Source organism: Typopeltis vanoorti, chromosome 18, assembly GCF_054136105.1.
Source record: "Typopeltis vanoorti isolate ZY-2024b chromosome 18, IOZ_Tvanoo_1.0, whole genome shotgun sequence".
Lineage (NCBI taxonomy): Eukaryota > Metazoa > Arthropoda > Arachnida > Uropygi > Thelyphonidae > Typopeltis > Typopeltis vanoorti.
This window is the reverse complement of record NC_143566.1, coordinates 21,058,922-21,081,562: the sequence shown is the minus strand read 5'-3', so window position 1 is coordinate 21,081,562 and position 22,641 is coordinate 21,058,922. Positions and strand designations below refer to the sequence as shown.

General features: G+C 38.3%; 1 protein-coding gene across 1 annotated transcript in view; it reads left to right on the top strand.

Moving 5' to 3' along the window:
* LOC150096529 (acyloxyacyl hydrolase-like) overlaps positions 1-22,641 on the top strand; it is a 236,400-nt gene that overhangs the window by 202,416 nt on the left and 11,343 nt on the right. Inside the window, exon 16 of the mRNA XM_090408466.1 lies at positions 13,167-13,263. Coding sequence (XP_090264592.1) covers positions 13,167-13,263 — 97 coding nt within the window. The remainder of the gene's footprint in view (positions 1-13,166; positions 13,264-22,641) is intronic.

The window sequence follows — 22,641 nt, the reverse complement described above, 5'->3', positions numbered from 1 at the left end:
ATTTGACACCTCATTTATAACAACATCCTCTGATAAGATGATCAAATCCAATATCCTCAATCCTCGCATGCCCTCTTATATATATTGTGATGTGTGTTTGTCAGGGTTGTTACCAGGTTAACATGGAAGAAATTTTTCACAAAATGAGAGAAGCAGGTAGAACATGAGGCCATCTCTAAGGAGGGTGTGAGCAATGGAGTGAGGAGCATGTTCTTTGCATGGAGATTGGTTGGCGAGTTGAATGCATTGCCTGAGTGTGTTGTGAATTCAGACACACTGAATCAGTTTAAAGCATGGTTTGATAAGCTTTATGGTCAGATGATAATAATTTGTTCAAATGATTAATAAATAACATTCATTGTTTAGCCCATATAATTCTTCAGTTCTTTTAATTCCTTATGGACAAAAATGGTCCATGATCATTTATATGCATTTAATAATTGAGAAAATTTATCATATATTCTTTCTAGAGAAGCAATATTATTCACAAAGCATAGCTCGGCCGGTAGAGGGCTGCAAGATGCTTCATGTTGGTAAAGATCTCCTGAAAATATAAGTGCTATTTTGCATAATAATTGTAATATTTTTATTGGTAAAGTATACTCTTGTTTATTTTTGATAGTTTAGTGTGTCTGTGTGATTATTGGAATTGTGGATTTGTTCCTTTTTATGGAATTTTTGAATCTTGCCTTGAACAGAACACAGTGGCAATACAAGTGAGGCAGTCTACTAGCTGAGCCATAAGCAGCATAATCAGGCGAGTGGTGTGAAAATAAAATTGCATTAGAAACATAGATTTTTTTCAAAATTGGTTCAATGTCATGAGTGTAGTATGTGTATGCATGGTGAAATGTGAAAGACTATGAGTTAATGAAAGTGAAACAGACCGAAGCAATAAAAGTTAGTGTAAATGAAAGAAATGGAATGAAAACTAGTGAAACTGAGGAAGTGAAAGAATGCAAGAATAAATGTAAGGGAGCAAAAGGAAGTGTAAATGAGGAAATAGAAATAAGGTGTAGCAGAATGAGAGTTATGAGATTACAGGAGCAACAGAGAGTAAAATTGTCAGAATTTGATATTTCATGAAACAGTTATTCAAAATGAAAAATGAAATGAGGAATATGCAGAGTAACATCAGACATTTAGTGGGAACAAATGAAAGTGTGCAAAAGAACAGAATGAAAGAAAAAAGAGTAAAAGAGGTGGCAAGTGATTCGAGAATAGTAGGTAGAGATTCCATTGTTAGAGGATTGGTTAATGAGAGAGTCCATAAGATCTGCCATCCAGGAGGTAGAATGAACAAGATAATTCATGATTTGGACATGAGGAGGAAACAAGCAAGAGAATTAGTGGTGATTGTGAGGACAAATAATTTAAGTGGATATATGGAGAATATAAGGGTGGATATCAGGAGATTATTGAGGAGAGTGAAAGATAACAATATAATGGGAAAGGTTGTCAGTGGTTGCCGAACAGTGACAATGAATTGAGACAGAGAGGCAGAATCATGAATGGTATGCTAGGAGAGCTATGTGTGAGGAGAAGGGAGTGTAGTTTGTGGATGTATGGTATGTATTTGAGAGGAAGAATGGAATTATACAGACATGATGGATTGCATGTGAATGGCTTTGGAGTGAGTGAACTTGAGAAACTGTTACTAGATGGAAGTGCAGTGTGTGTGTGTGTGTGTGTGTGTGTGTAATGCAAGCAAGAGATCAGAAGTAAGCAGTGAAGTGAAAGATCAGGAGAGTGGTACAGAAGAGACTGAAGTGCTTGGCAATGGAAAGAGTAGTAATGTGAGAGATGAAAAGAGAATGGGAATGCAACAGAAACAGGAAAATGGGGGGAAGCATGGGTGGACAGAAATACATGCCATATGGAGAGTGGATGTTGGGAGTAGTAGTTTATGTATGTATGGAGATGATCAGCATAGAAACAGAAAAGATCGGGATGCAAATTATGTAGTTGAGACTGAGTAGATATATGTGGTAAGTACTAATAAAGGTGATTGGACAAGAGCAGATATGGTGGGAAAATCCCAACCAACAAGTGGCTTGAGTAGGACTGGTTATAGACCTAAAAGTGAACTGCTGTATTTATTTATAAATGCCAGGAGTATCAGAAATAAGGGAGATGGAATTGTTTTACTGATAAGAGTTTATTCACTCCAAAGTTGTTGGAATAAGAAATGTGGTTGAATGAAGATAATATGCTAATGGGAATAGAAATGGAAGGGTACAGTATTTTTCACAAGAATAGAAAGGACAAGAAGGCAGGGGGGGGAGGACTGCCAATGATTACAGGGAATTATGTCCACATAAGGTAAACATGAAAGAGGGAAATAGTAGCTATGGTTTTGAGGCATTGTGGTGTGAGATAAAAGTTGACAGAAAGAGATATTTAGTTGAATGTTGCTATATGCTATGGAAATGAGGAGGATGGTGATGAAGAAATGTATAAGCAACTTGGATTATTGAACAAGGGAAGGGTGATTTTAATTATGGGGATATAGATTGGAATGAAGAGATTGAAGAGTTCTTGAGACACATATCTCAGGTAGTATGTAAAGGAAGGCAAGCAAGGATCAAGAGTTTTAGATCTGATAATTCCATCAGAGGATGTAATTGTGAGTGAAGTTTTGCACCTCCCTCCAGTTGGTGAGAGTGATCATGAAGTGATCACATGGGATGTGGCTAGCCATATAAAGACTTCTGTGAGGAAAGGATATATGTGGGAGTACAAGGCTGGTGATTATGAGAAGCTTAGGAGACAGCTTGGAGCCATAGCATGGAATGAGGAGTTGAGCAGCAAGGAAATAAATGTTGCTTGGAAACTGACAAAGAAATACATAACAATATCAATGTGCAAATGTATTCCGAAGATCAAAAGGCTAAATAAGGTAGGTGTAAAGTGGATGGATGAATGAGGAGCTTAAGCATGATATCTGGAAGAAGAAGGCACTTTGGAGGTAATGGTGATTACCTCCAAAGTGCAAGATTTTATCACAACATAAAAAAAGGGTAATTAGTTGCATGAAGAGTATAAAGCGCAGGTCAGGAGATTGATTCAGTTGGTAAGGACAACAAAAGTGCAATATGAGCAGAAATGAGCAAATCAGGCCAAGAGAAACCCTCATGAGTTTTTTTGATATGTGGCAAGTAGAACAAAGAATGATTATGATAAAATGCTGTTAATGGATGAAAGTGGCAGATTGGTGACAGTGCAGAAGACCTAGTCAAGGTGTTCATTGAGCAGTTCATCAGGGTTTCATCCTTAGTGTAAAATCGAGTGGCCAGTGACTAAGTGACTCTATTGGAGAGGTTGGAGAAGGATAGGATACAAAAATGGGTACAAGTACATAAGCAAGTTTGTAAAGAAGTTCAAGTGTAGAGAATGAAATGTAAGAAGACTTAATAGTGAGTGAGTGAGTAAGCAGTACACGAGGAGTTAAGTAAGCTACATGTAAATAAGGCAATAGGACTTTGTGACATACCGCCACGTATCTTAAGGGAATGTTCCAAGGAGTAAGCTTCAGCCTTGACTTATCTGTTTAACAATAGTCTTGCAATAGCACAAGTCCCAAAGGAGTGGAAAGAGAGCAAAATTGTTCAACCTCACAAAGGTGGTGATAAGGCTAAGGTGACAAATTATAGGCTGATCTTCATATCTGGAGTTGTAGTTAAGAGATTGGAGAAGGATCGTCGTCGTCTGGTAGCATTCTCTAGCAAGAGGGTTGCAGCAGATGAGCAGCTCTTCTCCATTTCTCTCTGTCTGTTGCCTCTGTCATTCTTAAACCAGTCCATTCCACGATGTCATTGAACCACTCTCTAGTTGGTCTTTCTTCTCTTCCCCTCAACTTTCCCTTGTATATATTACATATGTATATATTGTATATATCTTGTCAGGTGTCCTGAAGAACCTCTCAGAAGATGTCCTGCAAATCTGGTCTTTCTTTGCATAATATTCTTGAGCAGTGTTCTTTCTATCCCAACTCTTCTTAAAACTTCTTGATTTGATATTCTCTCTGCATAGCTAATCCTTTCCATCTTTCTATAACACCACATTTCCAATACATTAATTCTTTCCATATCTCTTTCTGAGTGTCCATGACTCACTTCCATAACTTGTAATACTCCAAACTGTTGCGTTAACTATTCCAATTCTAACACCTATTTTAATATTCTTGTTTATTAAAATTCTCTTCATTTCCATAAATGCCGATTTAGCTTTGGAGAAAGATAGGATACAAAAATGGGTACAAGTACACAAGCAAGTTTGCACAAGTCCCAAAGGAGTGGAAAGAGGGCAAAATTGTTCAACTTCACAAAGGTGGTGATAAGGCTAAGGTGATAAATTATAGGCTGATCTTCACATCTGGAGTTGTAGTTAAGGTATTGGAGAAGGTTGGAGAAGAATAGGATACAAAAATGGGTACAAGAACATAAGAAAGTTTGTAAAACTTGTTTATATACTATAACAAGGTGGTGAATGCATTGGATGAGAGAGAGAGATGTATATACAGTGGTATACTTAAATGTGGCACTCTATCAAAGCCGTTTGATAGAGTGCCACATCACAAGTTGGTCACTAAACAGATGGGATTGGATGATAGACTAGTGAGTTGGATAGGTGAATGGCTATCAGATAATTATGAGCAAGTTGTATATTGTACTAATAATGTGTGGGGGAGGGAAGCACTATCTCGAAAGAGTTAAGTAACTAGTGGTGTGCCACAGGTGTCAGTTTTGGGACCATTATTATTTAATTTGTATGTTAATGATATTGGATAGGTTTAACTGGTGATATACAACTGTTTGCAGATGATGCAAAACTGGGGAGAGTGATGAAAAATCAAGCAGATGTGTCCTTACAGGAGGACTTGAATAGGTTGTATGAGTGGGCAACAGTATGGAACTGTCAATTCAATGTTGCCAAGTGTAAGGTTCTGAAATTTGATAGGCAACAATGGAATGCAAAGTATACACCTAGCAGGGAAATTTTCTGATGAAGTTGAGGAGATAAGAGACCTTGGACTGGTGGTGGTGGACAATGATCTGAAGTTCAGAGGTCACATTGCACAAGTTGAGAAGATATCACATCAGATTATGGCAATGATGGAGAGGACCTTAACTTGTAGAAATAAAGAGGTTCTAGTTCTGTTGTATAGGGCCTTGGTCAGGCCTCACATGGATTATTGTGTACAGATTTGGTCCACTGGTTTTCATGATGATGAGGATATGTTGGAAAGGTTCCAGCTGGAAAGACCAGGGGGATGTGTGATATGAGGACAGATTGAGGGAATGCAGTTTGCAAAGTCTTATGAATAGGAGGAAGGGAATGGATATAATTGAGACATTTAAGTTGGTAAAGGGTTGTTACTGTGGAAGAAATTTTTTGCAGAATGGGAAAAGGGGGTAGAACAAAGGGACATACCTGGAAGGTGTATAAGGTGAATAAGGAGATGAGTCTTTTGACTCCGTGGTGATCTAGTGTTAATAAGTTACTATAACAAATCTCCATGGAATGAACAGATGTGGGAGATCTTGCTCAGTAAGCAACATATTTCTTATATATATATATATATATATATATATATATATATATTGAACTTGAAACTTTTTCAACACTCCTGGTAATGCATTTTATTCTCTCTGTAAAATATCTACTCCTCACTCTTCTCTTCACACAACTTCTGGGTATGACCTCTTGTCCTCCCTTTTCTCACTTTCCACTGTATGTATGATCTCTTCTCTATTAATCCTTTGACATTTAAAAAAAAATTTCTGTCATAACCACCTATTCACCAAATTCTACTACTTACATTCTCTCAACACCTTTCTCTCCTTTTTCTCTCAATAGACAATATTTCAGAGTCCTGATAGTGCCTTAGCTGCTTGTTTTTGGACCTGCTCCAATTTTCACTTGCAACAGAAATGTTATGACCCAATGGGAGTTATATATTCTATATTCCTTCTCATTCTTTATCCCTACTTGTCAAACACACACACACACACACACAGAAAGAGAGAGAGAGAGAATAGAACAGGAAGAAGATTGCTGATGATAGAAGAATTGCTACCAATAAGGGAAGATGTTCAGTATCATGGAGACATGAGATTATCTGTTGTGAGATAGGTTAATATGTCACTACTATAAGCCTGCAAGGGAAGATCTAGATGCTGTTCTTTTGCAAATTAGCTCAACAGGCACTGATGAGTAATTATTATTGGGGGGAAGCTTCTATGAGGACACAGACCAGAAGATGAAAGGCCCCATGGAGAGAAGGAAATAGAATTTATGAAGATTTGGAGATACCTAAAATAGTATGTGATGGAAAGATCTGGAGTTTGAGTCATGGATCAGATGACAGTATCAGAAGATTTGTCCGTACCTAAGAGTAGGAGAACTCTTTCTCTCTGAATAGAGAGAGCAATCATGCAGTTTTGACCTAGAAGTTAGCTAAGCATACAGAATTTTCAGTTAAGAAGGGATATGTGAAACTACAGAGCCAGTGATTAGGACAAACCTGAGAAGTATGTCAGAGAATGCTCCAAGACAGAGATAAGTAACATGCTGCAGAATGATTACTGCTTATGATAAGTGATGACGTATGTCCTCTAAAAGTGGAAGCTTTGGAAGACAGTGACACTAATGCTTTTGAAAGCATATGGTGTGAGGTAGAGGTAGGCAAGACAGGATATTTAGTGGGATGTTGCTACAGACCCAGGAGCACAGGGGGTGGGGGGACCAGTACATGTTTAGACAGTTGAGATTGGCAAGTGCAAGAAGAATGATTGTTATGGGAGATTTTAACTACAGTAGTATAAATTGGGGAGAGGAAGATGCATGTAAGGAAGTGGAATTTCTAGAATTCTTGAGGGACAAATGTCTTAGGCAACATGTAATAGAGAGAACAAGAGATTCATGAGTTTTGGATTTGGTTATAGCATCAGAAGAGTTGATAATAACTGAGATGACATCTCTCCCACCAGTTGGAGAGAGTGACCATATGGTTTTGACTTGGAAAATGAATAGACATACAGGACAAAGAGACGGGAACGTATGTGGAATTATAAGGCAAGTGATTATAATAGTCTAAGACGTCAACTTGGGGAAGTTTCATGTTGGTAGGAATTGGAAGGCCGAGATATCATTAGTGCATGGGAAATTGTGAAAGAATATTTGTTAGCAGCAATGGTAAGTTGTATACCACGAGTGAAGAAGAGGGCACAATTTGAAGTAAAGTTGACGACAAACAATATTAAGCAGAAATTGCATACAAAAAAGAGGCTATGGAAGAGATATAAGGAGATAGGCGAAGAGAAGATGCATGATTAATATAAGACACAGGCCAGAAAAGTGACTAGTATGGTAAGGAAAGCGAAACTGGAATATGAGAGGAGATTGGCCCTAAGATCCAAAGAAAATCCTAGGGAATTTTTTTAGCTATGTGGCCAGTAGGAGGAGAAATGACTGTGGAAGAATGATATTGCAGGATAAAAATGGGAATAGAACTGATGCAGAGGACATAGTGGAATTGTTCAGTGAACACTTTATTGGAGTATTTCATCCTGGAGGAGTGCGTTTTAATACTAGAGGGATAGGGCAGGTTCAAGGTTTAGAGGTACAGGAGGAGAGTGTGTTTCAAATACTGAGTACTCTGGATAATACTCAGTAAAGCCGTGGGACTGGATGGTATTTCACCATGAGTTTTGAGAGAATGTGCTAGGGAACTGACAGTGCCTTTGACCTGGCTTTTCAATGAAAGTCTGGCTGCGGGAAAGGTTCCTATGGAATGGAAGGAAGGTAAGATAGTGCCATTGCATAAGGGTGGTAGCAGACTGGAAGTGTCTAATTATAGGCCAGTTTGTGTGTCATCAGTAGTTAGTAAGATCTTGGAGAAAGTAGTGAGGAACTGTATACAGCATTGGGCAGATGATGGTAATGTTATCTGTGAGAGTCAACATGGATTTGTGAAGGGGCGCTCTTGTTTTAGCAATATGCTAGCCTTTTATGATAAAGTTACAAGAGCATTAGATGAGGGAAAAGGCATATACTGCCATTTTCCTAGACTTAGCAAAGGCATTTGACAGGGTGCCACATGATAAGATGATGTTCAAGTTGCATCACATGGGTCTGGATGTCAGATTGGTCAACTGGATTCAGGATTGGCTGTCTGATAGGTATCAGAGAGTTGTGTATGGTGGAGCAATATCAAAGAGGCAGAAGGTTACAAGTGGGGTTCCACAGGGCTCAGTACCAGGACCTATATTGTTTAACCTTTATATCAATGATTGCAAGGGGATATTCAGTTGTTTTTGGATGATGCGAAGCTGGGAAGGGTTATTAGTAATAGTGCAGATGTGGTAGCCCTGCAAGAGGATTTGAATAAGCTAGATATATGGGCAAATGAATGGGGTGTCGATTTAATGCAGCAAAATGTAAGGTCTTGAGGATTGGGAAACATTGATGGGACACTGCATACTCTATGGGAGCAGTTATACTGGAGGAAGTAGAGCAGACAAGAGATCTGTGGTTGATGATTGATAGAAACCTGAAATTTAGGGGACATATTGCAAAGGTAGTGAAGGTAACACAAAAGATTGCTGCAATAATGAGAAGGACACTGACCTGCAGAGATAAAATTGTTATCATTCCATTGTATAAGACTGATCAGACCACACTTAGACTATTGTTCTCAGATCTGGTCCCCAGGATTTGAAGGGGATAAATTAACTGTGGAAAGGCAGATAACAAAGATGGTTTCAGGGCTGTACCATGTTAGTTATGAGAATCGGCTGAGGGAATGTGGACTGCAGAGTTTGGTGGACAGAAGAAGGATAGGTGATATGATTGAGAGTTTTAAACTGTCGAGAGGTGGTTACAGGGTTGAGACTGGGAAGTTCTTTCGCTTGGTTGAACAGTGGGAAGGAGTGACGACAAGAGGCCTTCCCTGGAAGTTACGAAAGGAAACTGTTTGCAAGAGGTGAGGAGTGGTTTCTTTGCATGGAGGGTGGTTGAACTATGGAATGCATTGCCTGATGGAGTGGTGAGAGGGAGAACGGTCAACGAGTTTAAGGAGTGGTATGATAGACTTTGTGTTTCTCGGGGGGGGAACCTTCCCTCGATGAGTCTTGATAGACTCTGTTTCTTAGGAAAGACCTCCCACGATGAGTCTTTTGACTCCATGGAGACATGAATAATAATGATGATGATTAGTATCTTTGGAGTGGTAGTGATTAGGATATTAAAAAAAATTAGTTACAGCCAGAGTTTAGGAATAAGCGTGATATGCTTGCTTTCTAATGGCATTTGTGTTTCCATGATATAAGACGATACAAGAGAAGGATGTTAGTAGTGCATGAGATTAATCATCAAGGGATCTTTGAGGCAAATGGTATCAAATTGATTAATAGTATCATTATACAGGAGCTGGAAAAAAAAAGAAAATGTTGCAGAAAAAATATAAAAGAAATGGATATCAATAGGCTCATGAGCAGTATGAAGTACGAGCAAGAAGGATAACTAATATAGTAAAGAAGGCAAAACCAGATCAAGACGAAATTACTTGAGCAGGCAAAAGGAAATCCCAAAGAATTCTACCAGTAGAGGAAAATGAATAATGTTAATGAATATAGACAGAAGAAAAGTGACAAAAGCAAAAAAAAAAAAAAAAGTTGAATTACTGAATGATCATGCTGCGAGAGGGTATATCATCCAAGTGGAAATAGCAAAACAACTAATGTGACAGGAACGCGCGCGCGCGTGTGTGTGTATGTGTGAGAGAGAGAGAATGGACAGTGTCCCAAGAAAACAAATTACTTTCTAGAAGACATAAAAATTCTCCAAGACAGAGATAAGTAACATGCTGCAGAATGATTAGTATCTTTGGAGTGGTAGTGCTTAGGATATTAAAAAAATTAGTTACAGCCAGAGTTTAGGAACAAGTGTGATATACTTGCTTTTTAATGGCATTTGAATTTGATAATTGAAATGGCTATATCATGAAACTGCTGAACTTTGCAAAGGTATATGAGAGGATACCATATGGAGAACTCTATTATAAGATATCTGTACTAACAGGAGAAAAGGACATATTAAGTATCTTCAGTATAGACAACCAAAAAAAAAGCGGAATAGCCCAACATGCCTTAGATAAGATCATTTCGTCAGGCAAAAAAAAAGCAATGCTACTTTAAATTAGAGACTGTTCCTAGAAGTGGCTCATGTGTTCCAAACCCTTTTGAACTGTAACAGAAAATGGTGTAATTCTGCATAAATTTTGGTGCACTGCCTGTCAGCAATTACCATAAAACAACTGCAGAGAGTGCCACTGTCACCTTCCATGCATGTGACTCCTTGTTCTAGAAGCCATTGACTTCTAGTTTCCATTGACTGTGTATCTTAAAAATGCCTTTGATAATGCTAGCAAACATTAAGTTATTTCATTCCTGTGTTTGTAGTTTAATCCAGAAACTTTCAACATGATATATAGAAAATTATATACTAGAATAGAATGTAAAAACCCATCTAATGGACAGATGGGAAGGACAGGGTAGGATATTTGTATTTAGTATTATGATGATGAGGCATCTTGGAGCAGTGGCATGGCTTGAGAAGCTGCAAGGAAAAAATGTTAGTAGTGCATGGGAAGTAGTCAGAGAAAATAAATAAATAAAACCACTGTGGATGGAATATAAAGGAAACGGTGAGTGGCATATTCATGAGCAGTACAAAGTGCAAGCGAGAAGGGTGACCAGTATAGGAAAGGCCGAATGAGATTATGAGAGAAAATTAGCTAAGCAGGCCAAAATAAATCCAAAAGTTTTTTCATTACATAACAAGTAAGAGGAGAAATTACTGTGAAAAGATTACTTTAATCAATGCTGATGTAGGAAGGTGACGGAGGCAAAAGATTGGATTTGAATAAATAAATGGAGGTAAAATAAAACATTGTTTTGTCAATTGAAATCCTGGTATTAAATTTGTATTTGAGACCGACATTTGCTACTCACTAAACTACAAACCATGATTAAGGGGAAAGAAAGATATAACCAAATAAGAAAGAGGAGGGTCCACGACTGCAACATTTTTCAGAGTCCCCGAAATTATCTAAGGTATAATAACTCTAACTGGCAGAGTATAAATATCAATTTGTTAGGGTTTGTTACCCAGGGGAAAACCTTACAATCCCTGACCACAGAGAAAGTAGTTATAAGGCATATTCAGAATTAAGTAACATTAACACCCCAAAGTACGATCTAACAAGAGGTTTGAGAGCATTGTGGGAATAATAGTTTAATGAGTCTTTGAACTCCATGGAGATGCCTAGATAATAATAAGCAAAAATTCAAGGATGGACAGGATATGAAACTATGGGGAAGTCATTGCATGCCTTTGTTAAGGAAGGCTTTAGCTTATCATATATTGGTATCCATGAATGATAATAGAAATTGAAATGCCAGAGAACTGATTACAAAAGTGGTAAAGTAAAGACAATAAATAAGATTACGATTATTCTGCTGAACAGTAGGATAACAAAATTTCTTTTTAAGACTTTGATATGATCACACTTGAGTTAGCATGCTTAGATTGTCATATAAAAGTGCATACTGATGAGTGCTTGATCCTTATGAAAGGCAAGTTACCTGACCATAAACATGACAAATGAGTCTAATAAGTGGATGGAGGATGGTGATGAATACCCTAACATTCCAGTCACTCATCTCTGGGTCCTTACCAATTCAGTACACCTTGAGGAATGCCTCATCCCATTCAGTTTTCATCACCCATACACTCCAGCAGTCTATTTCATCTTGCCATCTCATCGTTGGTCTCCTGCCTGTCTTTGGCTATCTTCTGTTGTTATGCCTTCTAATATGTCAGCCCACCTCCAGTTTGGAACATGGAAATATGATTTCTACCATTGATTTAATGCTCGTTATCTCCATAGACCTAGCTCCCAATAATGACACTTTACTAAAGGTCAAACCAGTCTTGGTAGTGACCATTCCCAATAATGCCTTGCAATATTTGGCATTGTCCAAATGGAAACATACTGTGCATTATGGAATACTACAGTAATCCGATGTAAGTCAGTCTGCCTCCTTATACAAGCAACATGGTCATGAAGTTACTCCATGCAAAACTTTTGTTTGCTTGCACTTGATAAAGGATAAAAATAAGAATATAAATAACGGGTTTGTCAAGCATGTCTTTGTGTTTGTTCAGTATCCTCCTGTCATAATCTGGTGTAACAGGCTCACAGTCTTGGTCCACATGTTCCATGACCTATAGATGTCTCATTTCTGTCAAGATATCCACACCAGTTGTATACTCTGCATCCTATTCTTGCCTTATAAGACTGAGCTGGTGGTCCGTTCACTTGCCACTCAATGTATTCAAATCTTCCTGTTCAGTTTCAACATTTGTTCCACTCCTCGTGGCCTTCTCCAGCTTTGTATCATCTTCCAACAATTACATATTCCCATTTAAACCTTTGCCAATATCACTAATATATAAATTAAAAATAAAGGGTACAAAAACAGACATGTGGAATATTACTAATATTCCTCTTTTCCTCCCCCACAGGGTGGAGGAAAAGAGCTGATACTTAGCAAGTCAACATGTTGGATATAAGGTATTCAGTAATACCATTTACTGTTTCTTTTGATTAAACTATAAATGGTTGTTGCAATCCTATTCCACTGGTCTGAATAACAAGCCTTCATATAGTTACTTAGTTAACTAAAGACTTCTCAAAGTACTCCTTATTAAATTCAATCAGTTAGAAATGTGTCAAATTCGATACATTAGCTCTTCTCTTTTGTCTTCACTGAATTTCATTCATTAAAAGGGAAGGAAGGGAAAAAATTAATATAGTCCTCCTGCAATACATTTCTAGATTATAGATAATTTTTTGTCATCCAGTGTGAGATTGTCCCCTGCCCCCCTCCTGCTATTACAGAGCACAACTGGATTGGGGAAAAAAAAAATCCACATATGACCCTTTAGAGCATGGTCCCCTGTATATTCTATATTCGCTTTTACAGTTAAAAAATTATCATTGTTAAACATAAAAGTAAACAGAAAATATATGAATGAAATGAAAAGTTTAAAAGCACAATAAATAAATCATCACAGTAGTACCTTTCTCAAATTTTCAGAGAGCAAAAGAATTGACAGCTGTACTGCAAGATATTGCTGTGCATGAGAAATATGCTGCTTTTGACTTATATTTTATGGAAAATCCATTACATAAAGGTAAGATACAATTTTTATTACTTTAATTTCAACATGCGAACTTGCTTTATAAATCAGCTAAACATTTACCTATACAGGTGGTCCTTGGGTTATGGACAACCTGACTTATGGCATCCTGTACTTACAAACGGGTTCCTAAGGCTCCCCATAAGGATAATTAATAATTAAATAATTTTACCACCCAACACTACATCTTTATTACAACCAATGGACCAGGGATTCATTTCTGCATTTAAGGCTTATTACTTACAGCGTACATTCCCACAAGCAGTCAGGGTTACGGAAGATGATGTGATGACCTTGAGAGAGAGTTCTGAAAGAATTACAACATCTATGATGCCATCAAAAACATTGCTCAATTCTGTGATGATTTTTGTGGCTTCACAGAAGAGGACATCGCCAAAGGCAGAAAAACTGTGGCAGATAGTGGCAATGCACAATAATTGTACAGGCATCAGTAAAAATTATGTTATTGACTTAATAGAGTCCCATTCACATGAATTAACCAATGAAGACCTTATGGAGATAGAGAAGCAGCTGATAGAAACACAAGAACATGAAGAATCAAAAGATCCAGGGCCAACAAAATTTACAACATAAGAGTTAGCTGAAGCCTTTTGTCTCATTGAAGCCGGATTTTACTAAGCTTGAGGAGCAAGATTTTAATATTGAGCAGTTTACAAAGGTTTGCCATGCAGTTAGTGAGAACATCAGCTGCTACAAGGCCATTTATGAAGAAAAAAAAGAAAAAGGCTGTGCAAACAACCCTAGATACCTTTCAAGAAACCGACTTCAGTGGTAAGCTCCCCTCTTCCAGCAACAGAATCAAATCCTGATTCTCCAGCACCTGCTCCATCCTCTACAGCACTATCTCCATCATCATCTTCCAATTAATGTTAGTTGCCTCAAAAATGCCTCTTCCAATAAGCAAGACATTGATGCAACATTACATGAGTGTTAATCTTTAATATTCTTTTTTTGAAATTTCTGCTATCTCCTATCTAAACTTTTTGTATGAGTTTTTGTTTTTATGTTCTGTTTGTTTGAATTAAACGAAAGAGCACAATAATTTCTGTAACTGATTATTACAGTATTACACAGTATTATTATTGCCACATATGAGCCATTATAGTATTATTATTATTACAGTATATGAGCTGTTCATCAGAGATCCAAGTTGCATACAAATCCGACTTAAAGATGTTCTCAGGAATGCATCTCGTCTGTAACCTGGGAACTATCTGTGTGTGTATATATATATATATTAAAGATGTCAAGAAATTATATACTTGATATTTAAATCTTTACCCAAAAAAGCAAACTAATGTTTTGCGCATAAAATATATTCACGTCTGAGCTACTTATATAGAGAGGCTAATGACTTCACATCACTTGCTTTAGTATGTATCCCTTAGTACAAAGCACACACCCTTTTTGGATGTGTAAAATACTATGCATAATGGGAAGACCCACTATCCCACTATTTTAAAGGATTAAAAACCAAGTATATAACTTCTTGACATCTTTAACGTATAATAGAACCAAGGTAAAAAAACTTTCAACATATTGAGAGTTCTGAAAGTGGGTCATATTGAGAGTGGGTCAAGCGCTACGAACGTGTTTTGAAGAGCTCCTGATTCAGATAAGTTTTACTAGGAATAATTAAGTATATATGCGTAATTGTTTAAGTAAGAGCGGCTGTAAACGTTGTACGCTACCGATATTATTAGTGTGGGTTTTTTTTTCTTGCTTAAACTAAATACGAAAACGTTAATATTAGACCTAGTAACCTGCAGAAAAAAAAAAAAAAAAAAAAAAAATGGCATTGTCATTCCATGATTTTAATTTGGATTTCAGTCGGTTCGTTAAGTGTGAGGTCTGTCATATGTATTCCTTCGATTACATAAATGATTTGTGGATGTTTAGTGCGGATGGAAGAAGGGTGTGTGCGAAATGTGACCTGAACGAGGAATTGATGAATGCGAATATGAAGTTGATGACAGAAAGTGCTAGTACCGATTGTGTCGCGAGTGCACGTTTGAAAGAGAAGGATGGCGAGAAAGACAGGCGAAAAAATGTTAAAAAATCAGGAAAAAAGAAAAAGAGCGATTTGACAACCGTAACGGATGTTAAAAGGGACGAAAGTGAGGCGGAAAGAAACGAAATTGAGAGAACGAATGAAAGTAGAAATGGCGTGGTGCAGAAATCGCAAGTAAAAAAAATCGAAAGAATGACTGATGGCGAAAGTTGGACGCATGTTGGAACGAAAGTACTGAACCAAAGAAAGATGAATGACAGTAAAAGTGAGAAGAATGATAGCGAAAGTTGGACGCATGTTAGTCCGAAATTACGGAAACAAAGAAAGATATGTGAGAGTGAAAGTGAGAAGAATGATAGTGAAAGTTGGACGTATGTTGGACCGAAAGTACGGAAACAAAGAAGGATGAATGAGAGGGAAAGTGAGAAGAGGGGGTCGAGAGTTAGAAAGTTAGAAAGATTTAATGATAGAGTGAATGTGTCGCGAGGTTCAGAAGGTGAATTGGATTGGATGAAGCAAGAAATGAAATGGATGCGGAATGAAATTAAGAGAATTCAGGTCAAAACTATTAAAATAAATCATGATGGCATGAAAGAGTTAACAAAAGATGAGCGAGTGGCGTTGTATGGCGACTCCATTATTAAAGGTGTGCTAGAGGATAAAATGCACAAGGTATGTTTTCCAGGCGGTAAAATGAGTAGAGTGATTGAGGCATTGAATATGAGGCGGGAACGAGCAAAAGAGTTAATTGTATTAATTGGTACGAATGATTTGAGAGAGAACAAAGAGCATGTCAAAATGAATGTCAGGAGACTGCTTGGAAAGATAAAGGAGAATAGTGTGACAGGAAGGGTGGTCAGTGTGTTGCCTAGGTATGATTGTGGTGAAATGAGGCGGAGAGCAAGGATTATGAATGATATTCTGGCTGAAATGTGTGAGGAGATGGGAGTACAGTTTGTTAATGTGTGGAATGAGTTTGAGGGACGAAGTGAGCTGTATGGGAGCGATGGACTGCATTTGAGTGGTTATGGTGTGAGTCGCTTGGAGAGACTGCTGCTGGAAGGTAGAGAAGTGAATAGAGAGAATGAATCAGATCGAGAGGGGAGTGATGTGGAAGAGCAGGAGAGTAAGACAGGAGAGATTGAAAGAGTGGAAATGAATGTGGAAGTGAGTGGTATGAGTATAGAAAATGAGAGAATGGGTGTGCAAGATCGAGAGGGGAGTGATGTGGAAGAGCAGGAGAGTAAGACAGGAGAGATTGAAAGAGTGGAAATGAATGTGGAAGTGAGTGGTATGAGTATAGAAAATGAGAGAATGGGTGTGCAAGAGGAGCAGGGAAACGGGGAGGCTCAGGGTGGACAGGGATACACAGCGTGAGAAAGGTGGATGCTCCAAGAGGAGGTGAGAGAATGTGTAGGCAGGAAAGTAATGGGATGATCAGGGATCAAAAGGAAACAGATGGAATTGCAAAGGGTTCTAAAATGAAGAAGCAGAAAGGGAAATGGCCCCAGTCCAGCATGGAGAGATCACATCTAGTGAGTGGTATCAGTGGAACTAGCTGTAGATCCAGAAACGAGTTGTTGTGTTTGTATACCAATGCTAGAAGTATAAGAAACAAGGCGGATGAAATGGTTGCACTAATTGCGTCTGTGCACCCAGAGATTGTCGGAATAAGTGAGACATGGTTAGATGAGGATGACATCCTGACAGGAATAGAGATGGAAAGGTATGATGTGTTTCGTGAGGATAGAAGGGGTAAAAAGGGAGGGGGAGTGCTATTGATGATAGAGAAAGAGTTATGTCCATACAAGGTAGAGATGCAAGAGGGAAATGGGGCCAGTGGTTTTGAGGCATTATGGTGTGAGATAGAGGTGAATAGAATCAAATACTTGGTGGGATGTTGTTATAGACCTGGTAATGTGGATGGTGGTGATAGTGAAATGTATAGTCAAATAAGCCAAGCAAATAAGAAAAGGGTGATCATTATGGGTGATTTTAATTATGGCAATATAGACTGGAATGAAGAGATAGCAACTGGAAGTAAAGAAAATGAGTTTCTTGAGTTTTTGAGGGATAACTACCTCAGACAGTATGTAACAGAGGGCACAAGAGGATTAAGGGTCTTGGATTTGGTCATCTCATCGGAGGATGTAATTATCAATGAGGTATCAAATCATCCACCAATTGGTGAAAGTGACCATGAGGTGATTACTTGGGTGGTTGCCAGCAGTGCAAGGACCCCTGTGAAAAAAGGGTATATGTGGAACTACAAGGGGGGTGATTATGAAGAGCTCAGGAGACAGCTTGCAGGTGTAGCATGGAATGAGGAGTTAGCTGGAAAAGAGATCAATGCAGCTTGGGGGATTTTCAAAAAATATTTAGTGGATGCAATGTCTAAATGTATACCACGGGTGAGAAGGTTAAATAAGTTAGGTGTGAGATGGATGAATAAAGAGATTAAGCATGCAATACAGAGAAAAAGGGCATTGTGGAGGCAGCATAAGAGAAGTGGAAGTAACCAATTTCATGAGTTCTACAAAGACCAGGCAAGGAGAGTGACTTGGTTGGTGAGAGTAGCTAAAGAGAGGTATGAACAGCAGTTAGCTAATGAAGCTAAAAAGAATACTAGGGAGTTCTTTCGATATGTAGCCAGCAAAAGAAAGAATGATTATGGAAGGATGACATTGATTGGAGGAAATGGTATAAAGACAGCTGTTGCAGAATGTGTGGTGGAGATACTTCATGAGCAGTTCATAAAGATCTTTCAATCTTGTGAATGTGACTTCATGGAGAGATTAAGAGCAGTTGATGATGGGGAGGAGAGACTGACTGTAAGTGAGCAAGAGGTGTTTGGGGAGTTGAGTAAACTAGATGTAAATAAGGCTGTGGGACTTGATAATATATCACCGTGTATTCTGAAGGAATGTGCCAGTGAGTTGACACCTGCCTTGACATATTTTTTTAATACGAGTCTTGCACTTGGTCAAGTCCCTAAAGAGTGGAAGGAGGGCAAGATTGTGCCACTTCATAAAGGAGGTGATCGAACTCGAGCATCAAACTATAGGCCTATCTGTGTGTCAGGTGTTGTGGTTAAGTTGTTGGAGAAGCTTGTGAGAACTAGGATCCGGAGTTGGGTTGACAACAATGGTATAATCTTTGATGGACAGCATGGATTTGCTAAAGGGAGGTCGTGTTTTAGTAATCTACTTACTTATTACAATAAAGTGACTGCTTCCTTGGACAGAGGAGAAGGATACACAGTAATATACTTGGATTTCGCAAAAGCTTTTGATAGAGTACCTCATGATAAGTTGACAGTCAAACTAGAGCAGATGGGGTTGGATATTAGATTAGTGCATTGGATTGGAGACTGGCTATCTGATAGGTATCAACAAGTTGTGTATGGGGGTGCAATATCCAGGAAAAGGAAAGTCACTAGTGGAGTGCCTCAGGGATCTGTTTTAGGGCCATTACTATTTAACTTGTATATTAATGATATTGGCGAAGATTTGGATGGAGATATTCAGTTGTTTGCAGATGATGCAAAGTTGGGACGAACCATAAAGAGTAGTGAAGATGTTGTGGCCTTGCAAGAAGACTTGAATAAATTGAGTGATTGGGCAAGCAAATGGGGATGTGAGTTCAATGTTGCAAAATGTAAGGTTTTAAAATTTGGAAAACAAAGATGGGATGCAGAATTTATGCTTGGTGAGAATATATTGTTGGAAGTAGAGGAAATAAGAGATCTGGGAGTGATAGTGGATAAGGATCTAAAATTTAGGGGACACATCGCCAAAATTGTGAAGACAACACAAAGACTTCTGGGAATGATGAGGAGGACACTGACGTGTAGAAGTAGGGAGATTCTTGTTCCATTGTATAAGGCTTTGATTAGGCCACACATGGACTATTGTGCCCAGATTTGGTCACCTGGTTTTCAGAAGGATGAAGAGATGTTGGAAAGGGTCCAAAGGCGACTGACTAAGGTAGTTTCTGACCTCTGGAATGTCGAGTATGAGGAAAGATTGAAAAGATGTAATTTGCAGAGTCTAGTGGAGAGAAGGAAGAGGGGAGATATGATAGAGACCTACAAGTTGGTAAGGGGTTGTTATAGGATCAGTGGTGGAGAAGTTCTACAGCAAATAGTGGGAGATCAGGGGAGAACCAGAGGTCATCCCTGGAAACTGTATAAAGAGGGTGTGAGTAGGGGAGTGAGAGGCAGGTTTTTTTTGTGCAGAGTTGTGAATGATTGGAATGCCTTGCCTGAGAGTGTGGTGTCTGCAAGGAGTTTGAATGTGTTTAAGACCCGGTATGATGAGATGTGTGTGAGATAAAAGGACCTCCTAGATGAGTCTTTGACTCCATGAGGTCTTGTTTAATAATAATAATATATTAAATACCTATTCAGACCCACTAAATACCTTTTGAAGAAATGGGCATTTTGATTGAAGTTATGTTCTGCAACTAATTCAGTATTCTCTAGCTAAAAATTGTACATGGACTTTAAACAGAGTGATGTTCAGAAACAAAGTAATCGAAAAACTCCAAATTGCTCAAATTAACAAAGATTACATGAACAGGGTACCTGGGTGTTCTATCTATCTATCCCAATGGCTTTAACAGGCCTTTAAGGCCCACAACCTTCCAAGCATGCTTGGATTTCGTAACCGAAATACGAGGATAGAATGGTCACTCCTATGCCTCAAGGTATTCTTGGATGTATCCCTGTGTGTTCACGGGCCGGTTTGCCTGCTTGCGTGATGAAAAACACCAGATAAACTGGCGGAAAAAACCCTACTGCCCGCGCCCAAGACCGGCTAACTTGGCTATGGCTGAGGAAGATCCTCAAATTCCTCACGTCTACAACGGGAATCGAACCTGGGACACTCCTTCCCCAGGCATATGGTTGCGAAGCGCAAAGCCACTAGGCTAACCGCGTGGACTACCTGGGTGTTATTGAGCACTAATGTCATATTACTAAAATAAAACATTAATTAGAAATAAATTCCACACCAACAACACTGTACTAATTAGATTTTTAATCTTTAAGAGAGAGAGAGAGAGGAAGCCTATCAATGATTTCTTTGAACAGCTAAGAATGTCGAAGGATTTTCCAGATGATAAAAGCAGAATTATTATTATTATTCGTGACACCTCCAAGGAGCTGAAGACTCATTGTGAGAGGACACCTACTGTACAACTCTCCGTCTCCACCACTACACCAAACCTATACTACCAATCATCTACATCAACACTATCTGCTACCCACCATCACAACTAGTATTTTTTGTCTGTAAATTGCGTGTGTCTGAAGAGCCGATTTGTCTGTATGCGGGATGAAAAACCAGAGTTTCCGGGAGAAAAAACCCTGCTCCTCCATATGAGATCGGCTAACTCACCTTCAATTGAAAAAGTCCATATAAAGATTCCTCCTGTCACAACAATAGAACTTAGGCCTTTTTTAATCGAAGGGCGCAATGTACTGTTGTTCTTCCAGTTACGCTACGGAGGCGCTTGAATTGAAATAAAGAATCAAGAATTTTAGACCTCTTTCTATATATATATATATAAATAAATATACACTAGACCCAGTGCTTCTTTTCTGGCAGTATGCAGTACTGGCACCTTTTTTCTTAAGTTTTTAAAAATTTGCGATTTATTGACAGCAAAATGTATTATAAATATTCCGGTAGATGGTACTGTGTTCACGAATTGGATTTTCAGTTTTGATTACTCATAAGTTGGTACCCTGCTTTTCTGTTTCATAGGTTGTTACACAACCGGAAACAAGAAGTTGTGTTCACTTCCGATTGCTTCCAATATCAGTTTATCAGTTCTATATTCACTCTGCAACAGGCGGGTGTTCACATGAGTTTTGAATTAATCTAAGTTAAATCATTGTTCAAAATGAGTAAAATAAGTAGTTACTTTATGCCAATGAGTAAAAAAAGGAAGGCTGAATAAGCAGAAATTGTTGAATCTACCTGACATCCATTCTCCTTAGCCCAGTCTGATAATCTATCCAAATCAGTCTGCAAAATTTTGACATCATGTGTATTTACTATTGCTCTACCCAACTTTGCATCATCAGCAAATAAATGAACAGTTCCTCTCAGATCCTTTCCTATATCATTAATGAGCAAATTAAATAGCAGTGGTCCACGAACAGAACCCTGCAGCACACCACTAGTCACAGGCCTTCTTTTGGATTCTACTCCTGAATGAACTACTCTGATATCTCTCCATCAACTATCCTCCTATCCATCTCACCAACCCTATATATGTGTGTGTATGCATATTATTATTATTTGAGACCTCCAGGGAATGAAGGACTCATCGAGGAAGGCTATAAATCACCCAAACCACCTATCATACTTTCCCTTAAATTCATTCTCACTAGATGCACTCTCTAGCCTTAAGAGCAAATTATTCCACTCACTCACTGCTTTCTGAAAGAAAAACCTAGCTCTTATCCCTTTCTTGACTGTGAACATACTTGCATGGATGTCCCTGTGTTCTCTCCCCACCTTCCATATAATGAAAAATTTCATTAGTTGATATCCTATAACAGTGGTGGCGAACCTCTGGCACACGTGCCAGAGGTGGCATGCCAAAGAATTTTGCTGGCACGTCAACGATGTACATATGATATCCTTTTATATGCTTATAAATTATTCCACTTTTTTTTAATTGTTACAATACGTACAAATTAATTTGTTTTGCAGGAGAGAGCAGCTATGAAGACATGAAATTGATTGGTGCAGTATTAACAAAAGATCACGCGACCCAAAGACAAATGAAACCAACAATTTTTGAGTCGAACGCTAATTCTCTTCAACCGAATTCCATAACATCTAGCAACTGTCATAACAACATTCACTATATATTTCTTAGTTTTAAGACATTCACAACTGGGTGTCGTTTATCATTCTGACAGAACTTCTCATTACTGGCGGACTCAACTCATACAAAGTTTCAACCCTTGGTTGATTTTTATTGCTTTGTTTGCATTAGAGCTGGAAGGGGAACTCACACAAGCATTATATGGCATGTTTCAATTCGTGGTAGAATTTTATTTGAAGTTAGCCTTTGCGATCTGTCATAAGGACATCGAAAATTTCAAATGCAATCAAACAAACACTTATTTAATGTAATTGAAAAATTGAACAATAATTTTAGTTAGATACTGTGTTTCCAGTGCAAGATATGGTTTTGCTTGCCTACACAGGATAGTTTCTGTGAGAGGGGTACATGTGATTCATTACTTAGCGTTTTTATTCCAGCTGTCTCTAATTGCACTATTTGTTGAAATATATTACACAGACTGCAAAAGCCTCTGT